At 41.2% G+C, this 25,168-nt stretch overlaps 1 protein-coding gene across 1 annotated transcript in view; it reads left to right on the plus strand.

Annotated features, from left to right (window-relative positions):
* The first annotated feature begins 7,865 nt into the window (after positions 1-7,865).
* The window catches only part of LOC115987245 (succinate-semialdehyde dehydrogenase, mitochondrial-like), a 39,257-nt gene continuing 21,954 nt past the window's right edge, over positions 7,866-25,168 (plus strand). The window contains exon 1 of the mRNA XM_031110750.1: positions 7,866-7,999. Within this exon, the coding sequence (XP_030966610.1) occupies positions 7,895-7,999 (105 nt within the window). The 5' untranslated portion in view covers positions 7,866-7,894. The remainder of the gene's footprint in view (positions 8,000-25,168) is intronic.

Raw genomic sequence — 25,168 nt, forward strand, 5'->3', positions numbered from 1 at the left:
ATAGATAACTTGGAGACATTATATCGTTTTCCTAAGACAATATTCCCCCCCCCCCCACACTTTTGTTGCTAAAGGGTTAGAGCAAAGTTGTCTTTAGGATACAACCAAGATGTTGGGTTCTACAGATAGCAATTCTGGAGAATGAACACAAGATTTCTTGTGTTTCTCTTAGACTTACAATTTTGTGGAATTATTTATTTTTTCAAGTGAACGCAAACCTCTATTTATACCCATAGGGTTATATTTCATCAAAAGGCACGTATGGAGAGTTAAAACGTTTCATAAGACCATTAATAAGGTTTGAAACCTCTACAACCTTTCTGAATAGTCACTAGAAAATTCTACAAAAAATCTCGTTTCACGAAGAGTGTACCACTACTACACTACACATGTGGGAGCCCTCAGCCAAGGCTTATAAGGCATGAGTGGGGTGCATCTTTCTTCGATGTGGGAGCAAGTCTCAAAAACTGCTCACGTTGCTTGCAAAGAACAAAGTCGCGCGGGTCCTTCGGCCCCAAAGCGAACAAACTGACTGCGAGTGGATCTTCCCCCACAAATGTAGTGATGGGAAACCATTTATTATTTAATTAGTTGAAGGCTCAAAGTTACCGTTCATTATCAAGTGATTGTTTAACAAAACTCTTTTTCATTTCATTTTTTGCTACTTTTTCAAAATGACAATTTTTTAAAGGAAAAAATCTCACATATTTATGCTACCTCAACCTTAACCAAGTAATTATTAAAAAAAAAAAAAAAATCCTTAACCAAGACACCAATAACTGTCTCACCCTTTTTTTCAATGAATATTAGTGCATGATGTTGATTAACCATTATTTTAGTTGTTTTATTAATGTAATATTAGGCATGGATTTGAACTTTTATATATAGCATTATGAAGTTACTAGGTATTGAATTATGTGAAAATAATAAATAGGTTTAAAAAAAAAAATTATAGTGTGGATAGAATAAAGAATTGGTCTAACCTCAATCAGACCTTGAAATTATCAAGATTTGCCAATTACCTTACAAAACTCTTAATTATAAATATGTATCATTGATTTAAAAAAGGAAATAAAAAATACAAAAAGAAAGTAATGCTAATAATGCATTGTTGTCAACCTCTAGTATTAATATTCCAACTTTTTAAAATTCTTGAATAAAGAACTTTGCCCCCCCCCCCCCAAAGTTTGAATCCTGGTTCCGTCCCTGCTCATTTAGTTGCAGCAAAAATGGGTGATTTAAAATAGCTCGCCAATTGCGAATCTCTTCACTGATCCCTTACAAAGTAGCAATTCAAAAAATGTTGTGCTATTTTTGGAATTTGGTTTGTAATGTTTGGTAATTCAGAAGAAATTCGAGACATGAGGTTGCAATGTAATGAGAAACCCCATGATGTCTTTTCAGTGAACATCATCTAGTGAACAAATATTTGGGAGTTCCTCTTATATACCATCCTTAACCGTTTTAGGAAAAAGGAACCATGTTAAAAAAGTTTTTTCTTAAATAGTTGGCAAATTAGTCGGGTAAAAAAATTATCTATGATTGTTGTCAAAGTGGTTCTAATTTCTGATAGTTTTTAGACTCCTTAAAAACACAATTGGATTAACCTAGGTAATTAGCCAAGTTGTTACTTAGTCCAAATTCCAAATCTAGGTTATCACAATCAAACAATTATATCATGCAAAGTAGCGGAAAGATAAATAACACAATGATATGATCACCTAGGAAACCAAACTGGTAAAAACCTGGGGAGGATTTAACCTAGCTATCCTCAAGGTAAACCTGAATCCACTATGAAAGAATCGAAGTTGTTCAACAGGACTTAGACCACTAACATCCTATTGCTACCCACCAGTAGAAACTTACTGACACGACCATGTGCAAGCTCTGAAACCACGGACTCCTTCTTTCTTGGATTCTCCAGCAAGTACAAGCACACCCGCTTTTGTTCCTTTAAGTTCTTATGGCAGCAACTGAATGATCATCAAGCTCTTGAAGAAATCTCCTTCTTGATAATCCTAAGCTTGTGTAAAGGAAAGCTCCTCATAGATCTCACAAGAGATTTACACAAATAGCAATATGAGCAATACTAAAACGTGGCTAGGGTTTGCCTTATATACCTAGGGCAAAAACACAAAACCCTAAACGTTTTAAATAAACTAAGGCTGAGTTGGAATTCTGCAAAAAAATGCATTTGACCTGATTTTCGATTGATCGAGCCTAAGCTTCGATCAATCGAACCAGGCCGAGAAGCAATATTAATTTCTGCATCAACTTGTTCCAACTTTACATAAATGAACCAACTTTGAGCAAGTCTAAACACGACTAAACATCTTGTTTTGATCATGGTTTGCCAACAATACACATTAGAGTTCTAAATACATAATATCCTAAGTCTTTAGAACCTAACAATTTCTGAGAATGAAATGAGGAAGAGAGAGGCCTCTCTTTATTAATTAAAAATTTTATGTATTTGAAGCATTATAATACTTAGGTGGAAAAGGGATATGAGGGAAATAAAAGAAGAGATTAAATGCCAAAAGATAGCTACTTGGATTAGGCATTTTATTTTATTTTAATGGTAATTAATCCCTAAAACTATACCATGCATTTAATCTGTATTGGGTTATGTGATAAGAAATTAGCTTCCATGGGTTTAGGTAACTATAGAAAAACCAGCAATTACTTATAGGTAGGAATGGCAACGGGCCGGGTTTTTACATACTCAGACCGGACTTGCAAGCCTAGACCTGGCCTGATTATTAAATGGATTTTTTTTTTCCGGAGCCCAGACCCACCTCGCAGGCCCTGTTTAGCCCAACCAAATTTGGGCCCATGCGGCAGCCTAAATTGTGGCCCAACCAAAAAAAAAAAAAGAATTGAAGCCCAATGAGACCTGAAGAGAGGCTGAATTCCATGAGACCTGAAGAAGAACGTAATAGCATCGCTGTGTCCGCCATTGTTGTTGGTGGTGGCAATGTACTTAAGGGCAACAGCAAATCCAGTGAAGCTAAGACTATGGTGTCTCATGGGATCAAACACACTGCAAGACGGCTTCACCAGATGATGTTTGATGATAGGGATTATGAACGAGTTGACGATGATGCCTTGGATGAGAATAAAGACCTAATGTGAATGTTGTCAATTGGCATGACAAAGACTACTCTGTGGTTACTATCCAGAGTAAAGATAGGCCAAAGCTTCTCTTTGATACTGTTTGCACATTGACAGACATGCAATATGTGGTTTTTCGTGTTAGTGTTAATGCTGAGGGTCCAGAAGCTTATCAAGTATGCCATTTATTGCTAGTGGTGCAGATTGGGGTTAGCTTTTAATTGGATGGCTTTGTTTTGTTTGTACTAGCATTTTTGCTAACTTTCTATGGATGAATTTGCAGGAATATTATATTAGACACATAGAGGCAGCTGCAAGAAGTTTCTCTGACTCAAATTGTGAATTGTGAGATTGAGATTGAGAGTGAGTAAGAATGGGAGAGAAGAGAGGTGGCTGTGAGATGAAACTGAGTCCGAATGACATGAGAGGGAGAGGCGGCTATGAGTGAGTGTGAGCTGAACTTTTAGTTTTAGGGTTAATAGATATATATATACACACACACACACACACACATAGGGGTATTTTAGTAATTTAGGATATAAGCATATAACCGGGTCGGGTCCGGGTTCGGGTTTGGGTTGGGTTTTAATAAAACCTAGACCCAACTTGGACCGGGTTTCAGGTTTTTTTTTAAAACCCAAACCCGACCTTATTCTTTATCGGGTCGGACCAAGCCAGGTACTCGCAGGTTGGGCAAAAATTGCCATCCCTATTTATAGGAATGGCAACAGGGCGGGTTTCTTTATGCCCGAACCCAACCCACAGCTTGACTCCGAAACCCGAACTCGCCCTGTTTAATAAACGAGTTTTTTTTCTAACCCCAAACCCACCCCGTCAGGCTCCACGAGCCCCGCCACCTCAGGCCTAATCCATGGCCCAATAAAAAAAAAAAAGTTTGAATCTTTAAACCGTGTAGAACAGAAACCATCCCAAGAACCATGCAAAACAAAGTAAAAGCACAACTATTCTGCTCAATACTACAGATCAGAGTCTAAGACCATAAATATAGATAAAATCTTTCATCAAAAAAACAAAAAAAATACAGATCAAATCAGAGTCTAAGCCTACCTCAATTTCAACCAATCCAAAACTCCAAAAATAGAACCATGAAAAACTCCGAACATATCAAAGTTTAAGACCATATAAATACAGATTAGATCTTTCATAAAAATAAAAATAAAAATACAGATCAAACCAGAGTCTAAGCCTACCTCTATTTCAACTCCTCAAAAACTCCAAAGTAGAACCACGAAAAACTAACAAAAATCCCTCCTTTTTCCAATCAAGGTGAGGTGAGAGAGGTAAGTAGGAAGGAGTGGCGTCTGCGGTGAGTTGGAGGAGTGAGCAGCGTCTGTAGTGAGATGGAAGAGTAAGTGCCGTGGTGAGGGAGAAGCTAGCAATCTCTACGACGAGGTGGATGAGCCACCTCATTGCTTGGTGAGGGAGGCAGGGACTGACGAGACCGGTGAGGTGGAGGAGGGACCGGCGGCAGCAAGTGAGAGAGAGAGAGTGCGGGAGAGGGAAGGGTGGCTAAGAGTGAAGGAGAGAGAGGTGGCTGAGAGATGAGAAATTAGAATTGAGGATATGTTTTAAGAAGTGATAGAGTTGTATTTATACCTAGGTTTTTAATTTTTTTTTTTAATAATATTATATATACGGGTCGGGGTTTGTGCTAGGTATGCATAATACCCAAACTCGACCCAAACCCGCTACAGGTTAAGTTTATAAAACCCGAATCCGCCCCATTTGCTTCGTGGGTCAGGTAAAACCCGACCCATTAAGGTCAAATCGGGTCGGGTTTTTTTGCCATCCCTAATTGCTTACAATTCAGTAATTGAACTTGCAAGTTACAAGTAGCTTTTATAATGGGATGTAATTCAAAACTTTGCCGAAACGATGTTTAAAATTTAGTAACATGTAAAAACTTGACCAACTTGAATAAAATGAATAAAAAAAAATAGAAAGAAAAAAATATCTAGAAATACTTGGAAGTGTTAGATGGTGCACTTATGCTCAAGTAATTAAACTTGGGGCCATATGTAAAAATGAACTCTCCTTTAAAGTAAACTAATCAACAAGGGTAAGATTTCAGTTTTCTATCATGTGTTTGTTAGAAAATTGGAAGGATGAGAAATAAATATAAATGTATTTTTTATTTAGTTGAGAAGAAAGAGATTGTAACTTGAATTAATTTATGAGCAAGACTTAGGTACAGTACTTAGGTGATGTTCCTTAGGTTCCCCTATTAAGATTCTGTCATGTAAGTTTTTTCTCATGGGATAAAAGTGTATAATTTAGTTAAGTACTCATATAACTCAAACTTAAGTGAGGAACCAAAGGAATAGCACTTAAGATATTGTTCCTAAGTTTTGTCCTTAATTTATTGATACCCTTATGTCTTATCTCTTAAGAAATACTTTTCCTACAATGTATCAATTAAAAATATTTATTTTCGTAGCCAAGTAAAATGAGAGGAAATAAATTTTTTGGACGAGGCCTCTGTCTAGTGACCTTTGAATGGAATCTTAGAGGTTTATTGGTATAGATAAATGATGTTTCTTCACACTTTTATGATGTTCTTATTGTCAATTATGACTAAATATTTTTAATGAAAATTCAAGGTTTTCTTCTTAATAAAAACACCTCCTTTGATATTCTTTGTAATTTGTACTATTAAGTAACTTTTCATAACAATATTGGGACCCACTAAGTACCACATAATATTTTGGAATTGATTGTAGCATGAAGTGGAAATTTGTGATTGGTTAAAAATTTTCCATTTCTACCGTTGCTAAGCATGAAAATTCAAGACAAAAATTTAGGAAAATAAACCGATAAAAGGATTGTGTTCTCATTTGCCTAAGCTTAAAAATGAAAATAAAATGGAAGTACAATAATAATAATAATAATTTAGGAGAATACAGGCAAAGACAGGCAGCTCAATGCAACACACTAGAAGATTTCTTCATGAATGTCCATAATGAATTTCTTGGTTCTGTAACCCATTGTATGAAAGTAGCACGAGAAGAATTCTTGCTGATGAAATGTTTCTCATTTCAAAGGAAAGATTTAGAGAAACATTTTGGCAAAATGTCAAGGAGATACTACTCTTTTAATGGTATGGATGATGTTAATGCCAAGCATACCTTTCTCAACTCCCTTCCAAAACCATTAGGGGATGAAACACTCCGCATGATGAATCCCCAAAAAATAACTTTGCAGCAAGCTTCCTTGGGAGAAATTTATCAACATGTGCTCATTGCTCTAGAAAAACTCTACAATCAGTGAAAATTTCTTTCAGAGATTGACAAGATTCATAGCAAACTTAAAGACAATTGTAAAAGAAAAGATCTGCAGATAAAGTGCTATGAAAAGAATTGTGCTTTTTTATTATTATTATTATTATTATTATTATTATTATTAAGTAGACTTACTTAAAGCAAAATAGATTACCAAAAGATATTAAAACACCAAAATAACAATTTCTTACCTTAATTGGATAATCTATATATATATATATATATATATAGATTAATAGGTAAAGCTTAGATAAAATTCAATTAGATTCTATAATTGAAGTCCAATTTTGCACCAAATGTCCTAAATTATTTATTTTTAGAGAGTTATTTTTCAATTTTGGAGTAAAATGTGGGACCATATCATAAATATCCATCCAAGTGAGTTATTTCATTCGAAAACAAAAGAGTCTATAATTAATGAACATAAAAAAAATAAAAAAAATTGACAATTTATATTTTCTACCTAATAATATTCTTACAAGACTTTTTAAAGAGCTTAAAAAAATATAAAAATGACTATCAGTAATATTAAAATTAAATATGTAAAAATTATACTATGTATCTTAATATATCTCTATATATTCATCTCTATATATTAAAATGATTCAAAGAGTTAGTCACAGTTTCAAAAAATGTCAAAAATATCTCTAATCTAATTAGATAATCTTTATTCTTAAAAAATAAAAAGGGTTAAATTTATAATTCAACAAAATTCAAAAAAAAAAACTATTAGATAATTTTTTTTTTTTTTTAAGTTAGTACACTATCTATTTAAATATATCTCATGCACATTTGATACATTTTTTTTTCTAAAAACTAACACACACTAAACCCAACAATTTACTCATTTTCAAATTCTAAATTTTAGTTTCTTAAAATTTCCTTCACGTGTAATCTCACTTATAATAGATAAATTCAAATTAAAAAATTATATTAAATTCAAAAAAAAGAAAAAAAAAAGAGTCTCATCCACGTGCAATGAGACTTTTTTTTTAGGTTTTTATTTTATTTTATATGAACATGAGGGTACTTTTGGTTGTATACACGAGGCAGTAAGAAGTTTTATAGAACATGGAGTAATTTTATAAAATGGAAAGGTTTTTTTATAATTTTTTTTATCAATTTATGATTTTAACTTTATTTTTAAATATAAATATAATAATTAATTAATTAAATTATAAATATTAAAAAAAAAAAGATAATAACTAACTATCTGAACCTTCAGATTATCAAGCTTATGCGGAAGTTATCATCAAATGAAAATACAATTATCACCATTAATGAATCATGAGATAGACTAAAAAGAGCGAACACAGAGTGTGGTAAGTACCAAGTACCTGTCCGTATCTACAAAAATAGTCAAATAGATTCAGCTACGCGTCAGAACAACCTCAATATTAGCAAACCAAAACTCACATTCATACTCGCCCGCTCTTCAGCTAGAGACAGAGAGACACACAAAGAGTGAGAGATACATAGATATGAGCACGTTGATGAGAGCAACGCACACATTCACCAAGCTTTTATCGCCTTCTTCGGATTCCTTTTCTCTTCGACCCTCTGCTTCTCTCCTCACTCGCCACCAGGCAAGAACTTACCATACATAAATACCCTCTCTCTCTCTCTCTCTCTCTCTCTAAATCTGTGATTTGATTGTTAGCTTCTATTTGATTTTTCAGAGTATGTGGTAAAAATATCATCTGGGTTTGTTTGTTAACTTAGTAATTTGCTTAAGAATGAAATCTCTTCTCCTTTACTTTTCTCTCAAGCTCTTGGAATTTCTTTGGCATGGTTTTTAGGGTGTAGATTTTATGTGCCTTGCTTTAGAAGCAACCACCAACATTAGCGACAAGCCAACATCTCTTTAGGTCATGATGGCATAGTTTACAATGTATAATAGGTGAGCAACGCATGGAAAAATTGGGAAAACAAGGTCCATGGCTTTCAAACTAGACATGAGTAAAGCTTTTGATAGGGTTGAATGGAGTTGCTTAGAAAAAATCATGACAAAAATTGGTTTTTGAAGATGATAAAATATAGAGCCTGAGGGGCCTACCTTAATGGGCCTGACGGATTGGAGCTGTTGGGCCTGTGTGAAGATGGTCCCACGCGCTTCGAAGGCCCATCGCTGGCAGACATGATAAGGGCCCATGATCCGAAGTCTCCATAGCCTAGAAAAGCCCTAAGATCCAAAAAGGGAGATCCTTGCTCACCACACTTTGGAGAATTTGTATTGGAGTCCCACATTGGAAAGATCTGGAGGACAGGAAGAAAAGCCAACTTCCCACCACTATAAAAGGACTAACATTCTCGCAAATCGAGGTAAGATTAATTGACCCTATCTAGCGCTCTTGAAGTGAAGAGACGAATTCTGACTTGACCTTCGGAGAGTGTTAGGCCGGCACCACACCGGTGCTCTCTAAAGGTTTTCTTTCGACCGTTCTTGTTGTGCAGGTTCGCTTTGAGTCACGAGTACGGTGTGACCTATTGATGATAATTTTCAACGTCATCAGTTGGCGCCGTCTGTGGGAAACGTGTAGCACTTCATCGCTTCCTAGACAAAAGAGTTACATGGTACTCACTCGCTCAATGGCAACCACGAATGACGTTCAAGAAGAAGAAGCCCCTACGACTGCCCTTGAGAAACAGGTCAGGACGCTCGCCGCAGTCGTGGAGCGCCTCACCAAACAAAACCACGACCTAGAAGAGCAGCTGAACCAGAAGAATGCGGCGGTCAATAACCAAGGAGCGGATCAAGAAGGGACCAGCGCTGAAAGGAGAAATCAGGACGGACCACAGGAGAGTAACGCCCCGAGCAGACCAGTGAGACGGGACATTAGCATCCCATCCCTGACGGATACGGCTCCGCAATCCGTCATCGCGGAGATGCAGGCGATTAAGGAACAGATGGATGTAATGATGAACGCTCTCAAGGGGCGAGTGTCAAGTGATCTTGACGACCTTGTCAACCGGACTGACTCGCCATTCACGACAACCGTCAACTCCTTCCCCCCGCCGAATAAGTTCCGCATGCCAAATATGGATAGTTATGACGGAGTCAAGGACCCTCTAGATCACCTAGAGACCTTCAAGACCCTGATGCACCTTCAGGGAGTGGCAGACGCGATTATGTGCAGGGCCTTTCCTACAACCCTAAAGGGCGCAGCAAGGATTTGGTTCAGCCGGCTAGCGCCCAACTCCATCAGCACCTTCAAGGAACTAAGTGCTCAATTTACTGCGCACTTCATCGGAGGACATCGGCACAGAAAATCCACGGCTTGCTTGATGAATATCAAGCAGCGAGAGGAGGAGACGTTGCGGGCCTACATATCACGCTTCAATAAGGAAGCGCTCTCGATCGACGAAGCCGACGACAAGATATTGGTAGCAGCATTCACGAATGGGCTGAAGGGGGGTAAGTTTTTGTTCTCCCTATACAAAAACGACCCCAAGACCATGTCGGAGGTGCTTTACAGGGCCACCAAATATATGAACGCTGAAGACGCGCTATTGGCCCGAGAAGATAGACCCAGGAAAAGAGACAGACAAGAGGATCCCCGACAGGACCAGGGGCGGAAGAAGGGAAGGATGGGAGACCGAAGGGAGGACAGGCGTCCAAAACCCACGGGCGGAAGGTTCACAAGTTTCACCCCGTTAACCGCGCCGATAGACCAAGTCCTAATGCAGATTAAGGACGAAGGGTCCCTGACGTTCCCAGGAAAGCTCAAAAGTGATCCCAGCAAAAGGTCCAGAGACAAATATTGCCGCTTCCATCGTGACCACGGCCACGACACGGCCGATTGCTACGACTTGAAGCAACAAATCGAAGCCCTTATCCGACAAGGGAAGCTGCAGAAGTTCGTCAACAAGGGGAGAACGGATCAACCCCCACAAGAACAGCACCCCCGCCGAGAAGACGGGCGACCGAGACCCCCATTAGGAGACATAAGAATGATAATCGGAGGAACTGCTGCGGCCGGATCGTCAAAAAAGGCTCGCAAAACATACCTTCGGATGGTACAGAATGTCCAGTTGGTGGGCACAGTGCCAAAGATAGCAAAAAGAGAAAGCCCTGTTGTTGGGTTCTCAGAAGAGGATGCACGGCGCCTACACCATCCACACGACGATGCCCTCGTCGTCAGCATGCGAACAGGAGACTACAACATGCACCGAGTGTTGATCGACAACGGCAGCTCGGCCGATATCTTGTACTATCCGGCATTCCAGCAAATGAGAATTGACAGGGAGCAGCTAATACCGGCAAACGCCCCGCTCGTTGGTTTCGGAGGGAGTAGGGTATTCCCTTTGGGATCGGTAACGTTACCGGTGACGGTAGGAGATTACCCCCAACAAATCGCCAGGAACGTAACATTCTTGGTGGTCGATTGCTCGTCCGCATACAATGCTATTCTTGGACGACCTACGCTCAACTCGTGGAAGGCGGTAACATCAACTTACCACCTAATGATCAAGTTCCCAACGGAGTATGGGGTAGGAGAGCTACGCGGAAGTCAAATTGCCGCACGAGAATGCTACGTAGCTATGATGGAAATGCAAGACCAAATCCAGGCCTTGAGCATAGAAGAGCACCGAACGATGGCAGAACCCACAGAGAAGCTGGAGGAGATAACTCTCGACAGTTCCAATCCGGACAGAACAACCAAGATCGGAACACTTGCCAAACCCGCAATCCGTCAAGAGCTCGTAGCTTTCTTGAGGAGCAATAAGGATGTGTTCGCCTGGAGCCATGACGATATGCCGGGAATCGATCCTTCGGTCATGGTACACAAATTGAATGTATTGCCCTCATTTCCACCCGTCCGACAAAAGAAGAGAGTGTTCGCACCGGAACGAGACCAAGCAATAGCGGAAGAGGTCCGCAAACTCCAAGAGGCAAGCTTCATCAGGGAAGTCTACTATCCCGATTGGCTGGCGAATGTGGTAATGGTAAAGAAAGCGAGCGGCAAGTGGCGGATGTGCGTGGATTTCACCGATCTTAACAAAGCGTGCCCTAAAGATAGCTATCCCCTTCCAAGGATCGACGTCCTAGTAGACTCGACGGCTCAACACCAATTACTAAGCTTCATGGACGCTTTCTCGGGTTATAACCAGATCCGTATGCACGAGGCCGATCAGGAGAAAACTTCGTTCGTAACCAGCCAAGGACTATTCTGTTACAAGGTAATGCCATTCGGCCTGAAGAATGCGGGGGCAACATACCAAAGGCTAATGAACAAGATGTTTGCGCAGCAAATCGGGAGAAATGTCCAAGTCTATGTCGACGACATGCTGGTGAAGAGCCGGAAGGAGGAAGACCACCTGGAAGATCTTAAGGAAACATTCGGTACGCTTCGATCCTACAACATGAAACTCAATCCGGGAAAGTGCGCGTTCGGCGTAACGGCAGGCAAATTCCTAGGGTTCATGGTATCCCAGAGGGGGATTGAGGCTAACCCGGACAAGATCCGAGCCTTAACGGCAAGATAGCGGCATTAAATAGATTCGTGTCGAGGGCCACGGATAAGTGCTTGCCCTTCTTTCGCACATTAAAGAAATCCTTCGCGTGGACGGACGAGTGTCAGCGAGCGTTCGAGGAATTAAAGGCATACCTATCTTCACCACCCTTATTGAGTCCCTCGCAACCTGGTGAAGAACTTTTCCTGTACTTGGCTGTCTCCTCTGTCGCCGTCAGCGCGGCCTTAATTAGAGAAGAGGATAACACACAGAAGCCTGTATACTACGCCAGCCGGGCGCTCCGCGGTGCCGAAGGAAGATACCAACCTATGGAAAAACTCGCTTTTGCATTGGTCACGGCGGCTCGCAAGCTCAAACCCTACTTTCAAGCCCATACCGTGAACGTGATGACCGACAAGCCCCTGCGAAGGGCACTGAGTAATCCTGAAGCCGCAGGTCGACTGACGCTGTGGGCAATAGAATTGAGTGAGTTTGATATCAAGTACCATCCACGGGTGGCCATTAAAGGACAAGCTGTAGCCGACTTCATAGCAGAGTTTACGCGTGACGAGGACAAGGGGGCAGAAGAACCCCCCTCAGTGGAGCATCTACACAGACGGATCATCCAATCGGCGAATTGGAGGGGCCGGCATAGTATTGCTGTCACCTGAAGGAGACAAGATCGAATGTATGGTCCGTCTCGACTTCCCCATTACCAACAATGAAGCAGAATACGAAGCAGTGGCGGCAGGACTCGACCTAGCCAAAGCCGCCGGAGCTGAAAGTGTGGTCGTTTATTGCGACTCTCAAGTCGTGACCAATCAAGTAAACGGAGATTATGAATGCAAGGGGGAAAGGTTGAAGAGATATCTTGATCAAGTAAGGACGAGAGTCAACGGGCTAAAAGCGACGGTCGTCCAAATCCCCAGGGGAGAAAATGAGCTCGCTGATCGGCTAGCCAAAGCCGCTTCAGCAGAACATATGATGACACCGGGTAATGTACTTTCCTTTGTTCAACTCTTTCCACTAATAGACCCCGACAACATGCAGGAGATACGCTTCGAAATAAACTGGACTACACAGATAACTTCATATTTGAAGGACGGGTTACTGCCACAAGAGAAGGAGGCAGCGAGAAAGCTAAAAGTCCAAGCGGCGAGGTTCGTCTTGATAAAAGACATTCTTTACAAGAGAGGCTTCTCCCGCCCTTATCTAAGATGCCTCGGGGTTGAAGAGGCAGACTACGTAATGAGGGAGGTTCACGAAGGGATATGCGGGAACCATTCTGGATCGCGGTCGTTGGTGCACAAACTGGTACGAGCTGGGTATTACTGGCCAACCATGCAGAAGGATGCCGAGTCTTACGTTAAAAGCTGCGACAAATGCCAGAGGTTCAGCAATTTTATCGGACAGCCAGCTGAGGAGCTGACCCCTATAACGGCTCCATGGCCGTTCGCTCAATGGGGACTAGATATCATGGGACCTTTCCCAACGGCGGTAAGGCAGCTAAAGTTCTTGGTAGTGGGTATTGACTACTTCACAAAATGGGTAGAGGCGGAAGCCTTGGCCACCATTACAGAAAAGAACATTAGAAGTTTTGTCTGGCGGTGCATCGTATGCAGGTTTGGCATTCCTAGAGTCCTTGTCTCAGATAACGGGAGGCAGTTCGACAACGGCCACTTCCGGGATTTCTGTACACAACTAGGAATAAAAAACCACTACTCATCACCCGCCCATCCTCAGGCTAATGGCCAGGTTGAAGTCACGAACCGATCCCTGCTAAAGATTATCAAGACTCGGCTCGAGGGGGCAAAGAGCATATGGCCCGAAGAATTGCCGAGCATACTGTGGGCATACAGGATAACGGCGAGGACCCCAACGGGAGAGACGCCATTCCGACTGACATACGGGAGTGAGGCGGTCATCCCAGCAGAAGTTGGGCTCACAAGTTACAGGGTTCACAACCATGACGAAAGCAGGAACGACGAGTCTATGAGGCTACAGCTGGACCTGATAGATGAGGTAAGGTCGGCGGCGGAACAAAGGATCGCTAGATACCAGGATCGCATGGCCAGACATTACAACTCCCGGGTCCGACACAGGAACTTCCAAGTAGGAGACCTTGTACTCAGGAGGGTCATAGGTACAACTAGAGACCCTGCACAGGGAAAACTCGGCCCCAACTGGGAAGGACCTTATAGAGTCACGGCATGGAAAAGGAAAGGAACATACCACCTGGAGACAACAGATGGAGAGAAGCTACCGCATCCATGGAATGCCGAGCATTTGAGAAAATACTACCAGTGATAGTAATACGGCGAACGGCAACCATGTTTCTTTTTGGCGCTTTAAGTTTTTTATAAGCTCTTCATTTAACTGTTTTTCTTTTGCTACAATCTTGTCGTGCCTTTTTTAAGCCCAAGGGGGCAGGCGCTTTTCCTTTACGCATCTCTATAATTAGCTACAATTATGATCTTCTACTTGGATGTCATTATGATTGTCCACAAAGTTAACGAAAGCTAGTTAAAAGTCCACGAGACGGACACAAAATAAAGTCCACAAGATGGACGGAGCATCCCACAGGGATGATAACATCCTACGGGGATGACGACTTATAGTCCACAAGATGGACGAAGCATCCCACAGGGATGATAACATCCTACGGGAATGACAACTTAAAGTCCACAAGATGGATGGACACAACATAAAGCCCACAAAGTGGACGGATCACCCATAACGATGAATAATTTCACAAGTCCGTAAAGTGAACGGTATAGCCGCTACAAAGTGGACGGATCACCCATAACGGTGAATAATTTCACAAGTCCACAAAGTGGACGGATCACCCATAACGGTGAATAATTTCACAAGTCCGTAAAGTGGACGGTATAGCCGCCACAAAGTGGACGGATCACCCATAACGGTGAATAATTTCACAAGTCCATAAAGTGGACGGTATAGCCGCCACAAAGTGGACGGATCTCCCATAACGACGAATAATTTTACAAGTCCATAAGATGGACGGTATAGCCGCCACAAAGTGGACGGATCACCCATAACGGTGAATAATTTTACAAGTCCATAAGGTGGACGGTATAGCCGCCACAAAGTGGACGGATCGCCCATAACGATGAATAATTTTACAAGTCCATAAGGTGGACGGTATAACCGCCACAAGGTGAACGGATCATCGATTCGATAAAAAGCTGCCCACAAAAGTGGACGGACCGTAAAAACGGCTGAAATAATTATGCTCTCGAAACGGACGGTTCAACAATGCCCACGAAATGGACGAACAAGACGATAAAGGTCAGCTACCACAAAGTGGACGGATCAACTGACCAGTTTGTCCAGATTACCACTTAACATGCAAGAAGACGGAGAGAAAATCCTTAACGGATACAAATACTTAACCAGCAACAAAAATATGCATAAACATATAATGAAAGAAAAACATTGTTCAGTACAAAAGCTAACTTAAAATAAACCGTCTTCAAAGTACTTAAAACATATAAAAAGGGGACGGATCCTCCTCAATATTTACAAGAGATTAATCTACTTTCTTCGGCTCAGCAACTTGGACATCCTTCGACGGAGCAGACTCTCCGTCGCCCTGAACGGCATCTTCACCAAAAAGGTCCTCCGTATTTTCTGAAGCGACGGGCAGAGCAGATGTCTGATCTTGATCGCTGACGGTTATCATGGACACGTCCAGATCTGGGTAGGCCTTTTTTATTTGACGGAGTGCATCGTCAAAGCCTTGAAGGAACGATCCCCCCAGCTCCTTCAACAAAGCCTCTGAGTCACGATACTCAATGACGGCATCCTCCCTGGCCTGACGGAGTTTCTTCTTTAAGTCCTTGACCTCATCTTCCTTACCCTTCAAGGCCTTCCCAGCTTCCTCCGTCCTCTGTTCAAACTCTTTCCTGGTCTTCTCAGACAGTTCGAACTTCTGCTCCATTGTGGACTTCCACTTATGTAGTTGGCTGAGCTCCTCCTCCGTCTGCCCAGCTTTTGACCTTACCCGTTCCAGAGCCGCTTCACGGTTGAGGCAGCGGTCCATCAAGCCCTTCATCATAACCAAGGACTGAAATAGACAAAATTAAAAAGGTGTTAAATAGAAAACTAAGAGTGGACGGACATACAATGACGGATAAAAAAGGTTACCTGTGCAACGGAGAATAACCCCGTCTCCCCCATTGCCTCCGTCGAATGATTCCCCAGATCCTCATAATCCTCTGCGGAAATTATCGACGACAGCTTCTCCAAAGCAAACTTCGAGTCGTCACGGAGAAGGGGAAGGGGCTTCTCCTCGCCGGCGGGTGGGGCTTGCATTAAGCCCTTACCGGATCCATGTTTGGCTGGGGTGACGGTCTTAACACCCTCAGCCATCAAGCCCACCACGGGTTCCAATGAAACCTTCGGCTGCTTGTATGGACGGTCAGACTTTGGCGGTTGCTTCCTCTTTGCCGACGACCCCGGCATCTTGGGAACCACAACTTCACCCGTCTTCTTTTGCTCGACGGCTAGCGATTTTATCATTGCCCTTCTCTTTGCGTCGTCCATTTCTGCAATACAGGACGGATGAAGATGTTTTCTCAAATTGAAGGCTAATTTCAAGAGTAAAAGTTGACGGACTCACGTTTGTGTATTCTTTCGTCGTATGCAATGGCCTCGCGGGTAGGTTCTGGACCGTCACAGTACCAGTGTATTGTTTTCGGGTTCACTAACTTGGCCCAGGTCCTTTCTTCCGGCTTAGTTTTTCTGCAAATCTCTTCAAGGAAACTGAATTCCTCAAGGCTAACTTGTGGGCGCCGTCTACCTACAGAGAACGACGATCAAAATATAGACATGAAAATGGACGGATATGAAAAGCATTACAAAATTAAGACGGGTGCATACGCAATTGATTTATCACTGCCCAGGTCGTGTCAACGGGCAGGTACTCCGTCTCCCCTGGACGGTTCATCCATCTGTCACCTTCCAGGAAGAAGTAACGACTCTTCCAGTCTCTATTTGAGTCTGGGGTTTCAAAGATCACCTTCAACAAGGGGCTCCGACTAGCAAAACTATACATCCCCCTTGACCCAGAAATCTCGTCTGGACGGTAACAGTGAAGAAATTCATGGACCGTCAGTCTCCTTTCTCCATTCGACCATGCACCATAAAGAATCTCCATGGCTATGAAGACCCTCCAGGCGTTAGGAGATATTTGTGTGACGGACAACCCTAGATAGTGCAAAAGTTCCCTATGAAGTGTGGAGAGCGGGAACCGAAGTCCTGCCTTCAACACCTACTCGTATACTCCGACACCTTCTACCCCTTCATAGTAACATTTCTCCGACACATATGGTAGACGGATGGAAACGTAATCCGGGATTTGGAAGTTGGTTCTAAAAGTGCTGAAATGTCTCTCCCTGATGACGGATGTGAACCTATGCACTGTCCACTCTGGCAACATGATGAACTTCCTTAGTCCATCAGCACCCACAACGGACTCCAGTGCTTGATTCCCGTCGTCATCAGAACCCTCTATTTCAACTATCTCCACATCCTCATTTATTGAGGACGAAGAGGAGGCAGACGAACTCCTATCTTCGCCGGGGCTCTCTTGGTCTTTATGACCGGACGGGTATACATCTTCGTATTCCGTCCCGTCACGAACCACCGACTGGTTACTTGACGCACTAGACATTTCCTACAATTGACGATAAAACCTAAGACTGACGGGTTTTTAAAGCATTGACGGGTATAGTAAGCCTAACAACAATGCAAGGACGGAAATGTAACTTGATTATGGTATTAAAGTAAACACTTACCACACTTGGCGGAGGATGGGTGACGGTTGTTGTAATCGGTAGATTGTCGTCCTCGACGGAGTGCTCTGACAAGGTTGACGGCTTCGCTCTGACAGACGATTTCTGACTAAAAATTGTGAAAATGGGAGAGTGAGGCGCCTTATATATATATATAGGAGATGCACGGAAGACGAAGCGACGCTTCGATCCTATACAACGGCCATTCAGAGATTGACACGTGGCATGCATAATAAATGTTGACAACCTGTCAGTACGTATCAACAGATTGTACCCTTCGTGTAACCGTCAACTTGATGATTCTGCTTTTGACGGGTTGATTCATCTGGAACCGTCATCCTATCTTGCATGAACCCGTCAATCAGTTTAAACCTTTTTTCTCGCGGATCCCATTCCGTCATAAAATACCCGTCATACCCTTACGTTAGGATTGTCACCCCATTGATCCTTTGACCTGAAAGTGGACGGACCATTGGGGTGAAGGGGGCAACTGAAGATGATAAAATATAGAGCCTGAGGGGCCTACCTTAATGGGCCTGACAGATTGGAGCTGTTGGGCCTGTGTGAAGATGGTCCCACGCGCTTCGAAGGCCCATCGCTGGCAGACATGATAAGGGCCCATGATCCGAAGTCTCCATAGCCTAGAAAAGCCCTAAGATCCAAAAAGGGAGATCCTTGCTCACCACACTTTGGAGAATTTGTATTGGAGTCCCACATTGGAAAGATCTGGAGGACAGGAAGAAAAGCCAACTTCCCACCACTATAAAAGGACTAACATTCTCGCAAATCGAGGGAAGATTAATTGACCCTATCTAGCGCTCTTGAAGTGAAGAGACGAATTCTGACTTGACCTTCGGAGAGTGTTAGGCCGGCACCACACCGGTGCTCTCTAAAGGTTGTCTTTCGACCGTTCTTGTTGTGCAGGTTCGCTTTGAGTCGCGAGTACGGTGTGACCTATTGGTGATAATTTTCAACGTCATCAGTTTTCATTCTAGGTGGATTTCTATGGTTATGAGTTGTGTAACTTCTGTCACATTCTCTATTCGCATTAATGGTGTCCCTCAAGGGCGTATTACCCCAACTAGGGGTTTGCGTCAAGGGGATCCTCTCTCCATATTTGTTTTTGTTATGTGCAGAAAGTCTTTCATCTTTAGTCCACAAATCAGCTGAGATGGGAACACTTCGAGGTCTTCAGGTTTCAAGTGAAGCTCTCACATCACCCATCTTTTCTTTGCTGATGACAGTTTATTGTTCTATAATGCTACCACTGCTGATTGTGATGAAATACAAAGACTGCTTATGGTCTATGAAAGGGCAACAAGTCAGTAAGTAAATAGACAAAAAACCTCACTATTTTTCAGCCCCAATACTCCAGCAGAGATCCAAGAGGAACTTAAGCAGAGATTTGGTGCGGATATTATTCGTCAGCATGAGAAGTACTTGGGTTTGCCTTCATTAGTTGGTCGAAATAAATGCAATATCTTCCAACAACTTAAGGAAAGAGTAGCTAATAAACTCTCTGGATGGAAAGAGAAGTTTTTATCTATGACTAGCAGAGAGGTACTTATAAAGGCAGTTGTCCAAGCAATACCAATGCATACAACGAGTTGTTTTCTCCTTCCAGAGTCTCTTTGCGATGAACTAAATAGTATTGTGAGCAAATTTTGGTGGGGCAGAAACATGATGAGCAGAAAATGGTGTGGATGAAATGGAACAAGTTGTGTAGACCAAAGGCTAAGGGTGGCATGGGTTTTAGGGATCTAAAAGCTTTAATCTTGCTCTCCTAGAAAAGCAAGGATGGAGACTGCAACATGAATCAAACTCTCTCTTTTATCATGTTTTCAAGAGTAAGTATTTCCCTGATACTTCTTTTGTGGATGCCCGCAAGGGTAGAAATCCATCCTATGTTTGGCACAACATTCTTGCAACCCAGCCTATTATTCAGCAAGGGATGTGTTAGCAAATTGGAAATGGTAAGGGATGTGTTAGCAAATTGGAAATGGTAAGAAGTTTTGTATTTGGAAGGATAAGTGGACTCCATCCCCATCTACATATAGGGTTGAGTCATCTAGAATTCTGCTTCCTGAAGCACTAGATACTCTTATTGACTCTAATCACGGGTTATGGAGGGCTGTTCTTGTAAGGGAATTATTCTTAAATTTTGAAGTTGAAAATATCCTAAGTATTCCTTTGAGTACTCGTATGCCTCCAGATAAATTAGTTTGGGCTGCCACACCTAATGGTACTTTTACAGTTAAAAGCGCTTATTGGATTGTTGTGGTAATGAAAGAGGCAGAGCAAGAAGGAACTTCTGGTAATGCTAGCAAAAGCAGGCTTTGGAAAACTATTTGGTTGGCTGAGGTGCCGAACAAAATTAAAAACTTTGTTTGGCGGGCTTGTCAAAATATTCTACCCACAAAATCCAACCTTTTCCATCGGCATGTGCTCAGTTCAGATGTTTGTGACCAGTATGGCCAGAGTAGTGAGACGACAAGTCAGGTGCTGCTATTTTGTGACTTTTCAAGGTCTGTGTGGGAATCTTGTAATTTGTTGGTGGATTGTCAATGGAATTTTGCTGATGTGGTATGGAGGTTGGGTTGTGATGTGGGATCATCGGCTATTTCTCTTGCTCAATTCATGGCAATTGCATGGAATATATGGAGGAATAGAAATGGCATTCGACATGGCAAAGAGCCAAAGAAAAAGGAAAATTTGATCCTCAAAGCGTCCAGGTTTATCTCTAAGTTTCAAGCTGTTCAAGACCTTCCAATACCTTCTGTTTGTCGTTCTCAAACTAGTTGGTTACCTCCTGAGCCGAGTGTCTACAAAGCTAATGTGGATGGAGCTATTTTTAAAAATCTTCCAAGTGCTGGAATGGGTATTCTTATTCGTGATTATAAGGGTCAGGTTGTGGCAGTTTTAAGCCAACGTTTTTTTGCTCCTTTGGGTCCTCTTGAGGTTGAAGCCAAGGCAATGAAAGTAGCTGTGATTTTTGCAAGAGATGTTGGTATTAAGAATATTATATTTGAGGGAGATTGTTTGCAAGTCTACAGCTATTTACATAGAACCTCCAAAGCCCCTCCTGCTGTTGCTAATGTTCTTAATGGCATTTTGTTCCACCTTCAATCTTTTCATTCTTTTGATTTTTCACATATTAGGAGGGAAGGAAACAAGTCTGCCCATATTTTAGCTCAACATGCTCAATTTGTTAGTGATTTTGTGGCATGGGTTAAGGAAACCCCCAGTTTCTTAGAAACTGTTATTGCCTCTGATGTACTAGACTGTTTATGATTTCTATTAATATTGTGTTGCTTTTTCACATTTTTTTTTTTAAAAAAAAAAATCCTTAGTAATAAAGCAGTAGACTCAAAGGCCGGAGCCGCCGCACACAGCTAGCAAAATAGTTACCCCACTAACTCCAAGATCTGGCTCCGTCCCTAGCATCAACTTGGCTATATGTTTGAGCTTAAACTGGGTCCAATTTCTATATAGAAAGCAAACAATCAGACCCACTTTGTCAACTTTGAAAACCTCGCCAGCACTTATCGTTAACCCATCAGAAAATTTCATACCCACGAGAAAACCCAACACTCTAAGCCAAACTAAAAACCCAGTCACCGTTATCAAAGTATCAAACCACTTAAACCCACACCCATCACACACCATCATTGATCCTTTGGAAAAAAAAAAAAAATAAATAAATAAATAGAGTTGTCCATCATAACTTCTTGGTCCACAAATCATACAACAGCAACCATAATTAACAAATGGCTCCACTCTGCGATAGAACAATGCCACCGAGGCAAGCATCCATCGCAGGCCCAGTCGATGCTGCCATTCATTCGATCTGTTTCTCCAACTACTGTTACACCTCACTTCTCCCTCTTTCTTTCTTAAAATTAATAAATAAATAATAAATTAAAATTTTAAATGAAAAAAAAAAAAAAAACAGTGTTGTTTTGCCGTAGATAACGGTGGCAATTAACGGTTTGTTAACAAATGACTTAATTGAGAAAAAATGAAATTTAGAGGACTAAAATGACAAAACACAAACTTAAGGGACTGAAATGAAAAATAGTGAAACTTAGAGGGTGAGTTTTGCATTTTGGCCTATATTAATTGGTTTATCAATTTTATGGGATTAACCAAGTTTATGATATTCTCTTTAAAATTCACACGTTTATCCATGGCCCAATGATAAGCTAACAAATCCCCCCTCCCCTACACTAACCCTTTTGGTTTATTGTGTTTCATGTTTGAAAATGATACTAGGAGAAAAAATTTACTTAAGGTAACTGTTTCTACACTCTCTTTTTATTTTTATGTTGTAAAGATATTCACATGCTAGATATATAGTAAATAAATAATCACATGCTAGCTCTCTCCCTCTCTCTCTCTCTCTCTCTCTCTCTCTCTCTCTCTCTCTCTCTATATATATATATATATTATTTTCTTGCAATGTAGTAAACGTTTTTCACATGTTATTTATATATTTTCCCATGTTTTGCTTGTATATATTTCATTGTAAATAATATTCACATGATACTTTATAAGTAAAAAAAATAAAAATAAAAATAAAAAATACTCACATCATATGTATACGAATTGTTTGTACAAAGCATTTGCAAAATCAAAATCAAAATGCCAATGTTCAATTTGTCTTTCTAATTAAAATATGAACATTGAGATTAAATTAAAATGAGGTACTATATTTTGGATAGATGGTGTGAGGGGCCTAACACATGTCACACCCAAAACTGAACTTTTGAGTTCAAAATATTTTCTTCAAAATGTTGGTTTACCTTAATTAATTTAAAGACCTCCAAATCAGTTTTTGGTTAATTAGTTGGCTAAAACAAGTAAGACAAATAGGTGACCAATACACCTAATACAAAACCAGTGGTTGGTGAACTCCTTAATAATAAAAATAAAAATAAAAATAAGAAAAGAGACTCAAGCTCACACACCTACCCTAGAAACACATGCCTACATAAACAGTTTGCCAAGCAAACAATGTAGAAACTGAAAAAAAAAAAAAAAAAAAAAAAAAAAAAAAAAAAAGAAGGACCAAGCATCCACAGCTTGGCATGCCTCTTTTATTTCTCCCTTCAGTCTTTTTACAAGCATCCACATTATTATTATAATTTTGATGGTGACACAAATAAATTAAATAAAGTATTTGAGCATATTAAGAAAATCTCATTTAGGTCCAAAATAAAATTTACACACACACGACATTCAAATTGATAAAGAAAGAAATTGCATTTAGGAAAGAAAATTAAAAAAAATGGACATAAAAAAAACATTAGTTAATTAATTATCCTCATTATATGATAATTAATATAATCATGCTAAGACTCTTGTAACTAAATTAGTTGACATCTCTAGAGTTCAAATTTCACTCTCAAAAAATAAAAAATAAAAAATCTCACTCTCAAAAAATAAAAAATAAAAAATCTCACTCAATTATCTAATTATAAAAAAATATATATAATAGTTAACATAATTGTGGGTCCGGGAAGTTTACAATCCGGCCCAAGCCCTATCTGGGCCCAGGGCCCGTGCCGAGGAGGTCTCTTGCCGAGGACGAATGATCGATGGCCGGGGAGTTAAGGGAACGTGTAAGGTTGAATTTATTCAACCATCTAATTGGCTTTATTCCGTGCCAAATTTGCTTGTAATTCAGCATTTAGTAACCCTGTATTTAGGTGGGTTTGATGTAAGGGTAGTGAGTGAGATAGAGTGAAGTTTGCTCAAGAGTGTGCAAGAAAACAGAGTGTCGCGGCTGGGTCTCGCGGGTGACTCGCGGCTTCAAGCCGCCAGAAGCTGCACACGTGCCAAGCATGCTGGAAGATGAACAGTCATGCTAGCTGGAGCACTACAGGACAAAACAGGACAACTGGCCATACGGTTATCTCGCGACTGGATCTCGCGACTTAGTCAAGCCGCGAGGTCAAGCCGCGAGCCACCCCTATTTTGTAAAAACCTGACGTTTCACATTCCTCTCCACTCCAGTATAAATACCCCTTTTACCCACGATTGAAAGAGAGCTTCCAGAGAGAATTTTGAGAGAGAAACCCTAGAGAAAAACTAGATTGATTCACACACAATCTATACCTTAGAGACTCTTCAAATTCCTCAACTCTCTTCCTCTCCATTGTCAAATCCTTGAGAGGCTTTATACCAAACCAGGTTCTCACCATCATCATCATTGTGAGACTGCTGTTTGGATTTCTGGGAAGCAGTTAGGAAGGAACTAATCTTCATTGGTTGATACTACGGTCTAGTAGCGGAATCCGGGAAGCTAGAAAAGAAAAAGGTTCGGCGTAACCTCGTTGGAGCAAGAAGCTTGGAGGGCTTACGTGCACTGGGTAGATTAGGCTTGGAGGGTCTATTGCTGTCCTTGTATCCCAACTATATTTTCTAGTGGATTGATTACTGCTTGGAGGGCGGCGAAGAGGTTTTTCGCCGAGGGTTTCGGTTTCCTCTTCGATAACACATCGCGTGTTGTCTTTGTGTTTGCATCTTCCTTCCTCTCTATCTTTGCCTTTTTATTTATCTGCTGTGGATATTAATTTGTTATGGCTTAGATAGTATTTAATCAATTTCGTTTGATAGCATATTTTAAGTTTCCGCACACTAGTTGTTTGACATATTGCTTGAATTAATTAAGTTGTTATTTGGGGGTCTAAACGTTCAAAGGTGTTTTTGTACACGTTTTTGAACTTTCAATTGGTATCAGAGCGGGTACACTGATATTGGTTTCATTACCATTGTGTGATCCTTGACTCCCTTTTGAGATGGATAGGTCTCAATCCCTAAATGCACCTCCATATTTTGATGGTAGTAATTCTGCTTTTTGGAAGGTTCGAATGAGAGCTTTTCTGTGTTCTATTGATGAATCCGTTTGGGATGCTGTTGAGATTGGTTGGACCAAACCAGAGGCAGCAAAATCCACATGGGATAAGGCAGCACTTGCTGCATCTAATGCTAACAGTAAAGCACTCAATGCTATTTTCTGTGGTGTGTCTCCAGATGAATTTCACAGGATCTCTCATATTACCGTGGCCAAAGAAGCATGGGAGATTTTGGAAACTACCTATGAAGGCACGAAGAAAGTGAAAGACACCAAGTTACAAATGCTGACCACTCGCTTTGAGGAGCTCAAAATGAGTGAGGATGAGTCTTTTGACTCTTTCTATGGGAAGTTAAATGAAGTGGTTGTCAGCAAGTTCAACTTGGGGGAGAAAACGGAGGACTCGAAGATTGTAAGAAAGATCCTTCGATCATTACCGGAAAGTTTTCGAGCTAAAGTGACAGCAATAGAAGAGAGCAAGGACCTCGATGACATCAAAGTGCAAGAGCTGGTGGGTTCTCTGCAGACTTATGAGATGTCGCTGCCCAATCAACGGAAGAGTAAATCTCTTGCTCTAAAGACCATTAATGAGAAGGTGGAAGATCAAGACTCATCGGGAGAAGATGTGG

This window comes from Quercus lobata, chromosome 4, assembly GCF_001633185.2.
Source record: "Quercus lobata isolate SW786 chromosome 4, ValleyOak3.0 Primary Assembly, whole genome shotgun sequence".
Taxonomy (NCBI): domain Eukaryota; kingdom Viridiplantae; phylum Streptophyta; class Magnoliopsida; order Fagales; family Fagaceae; genus Quercus; species Quercus lobata.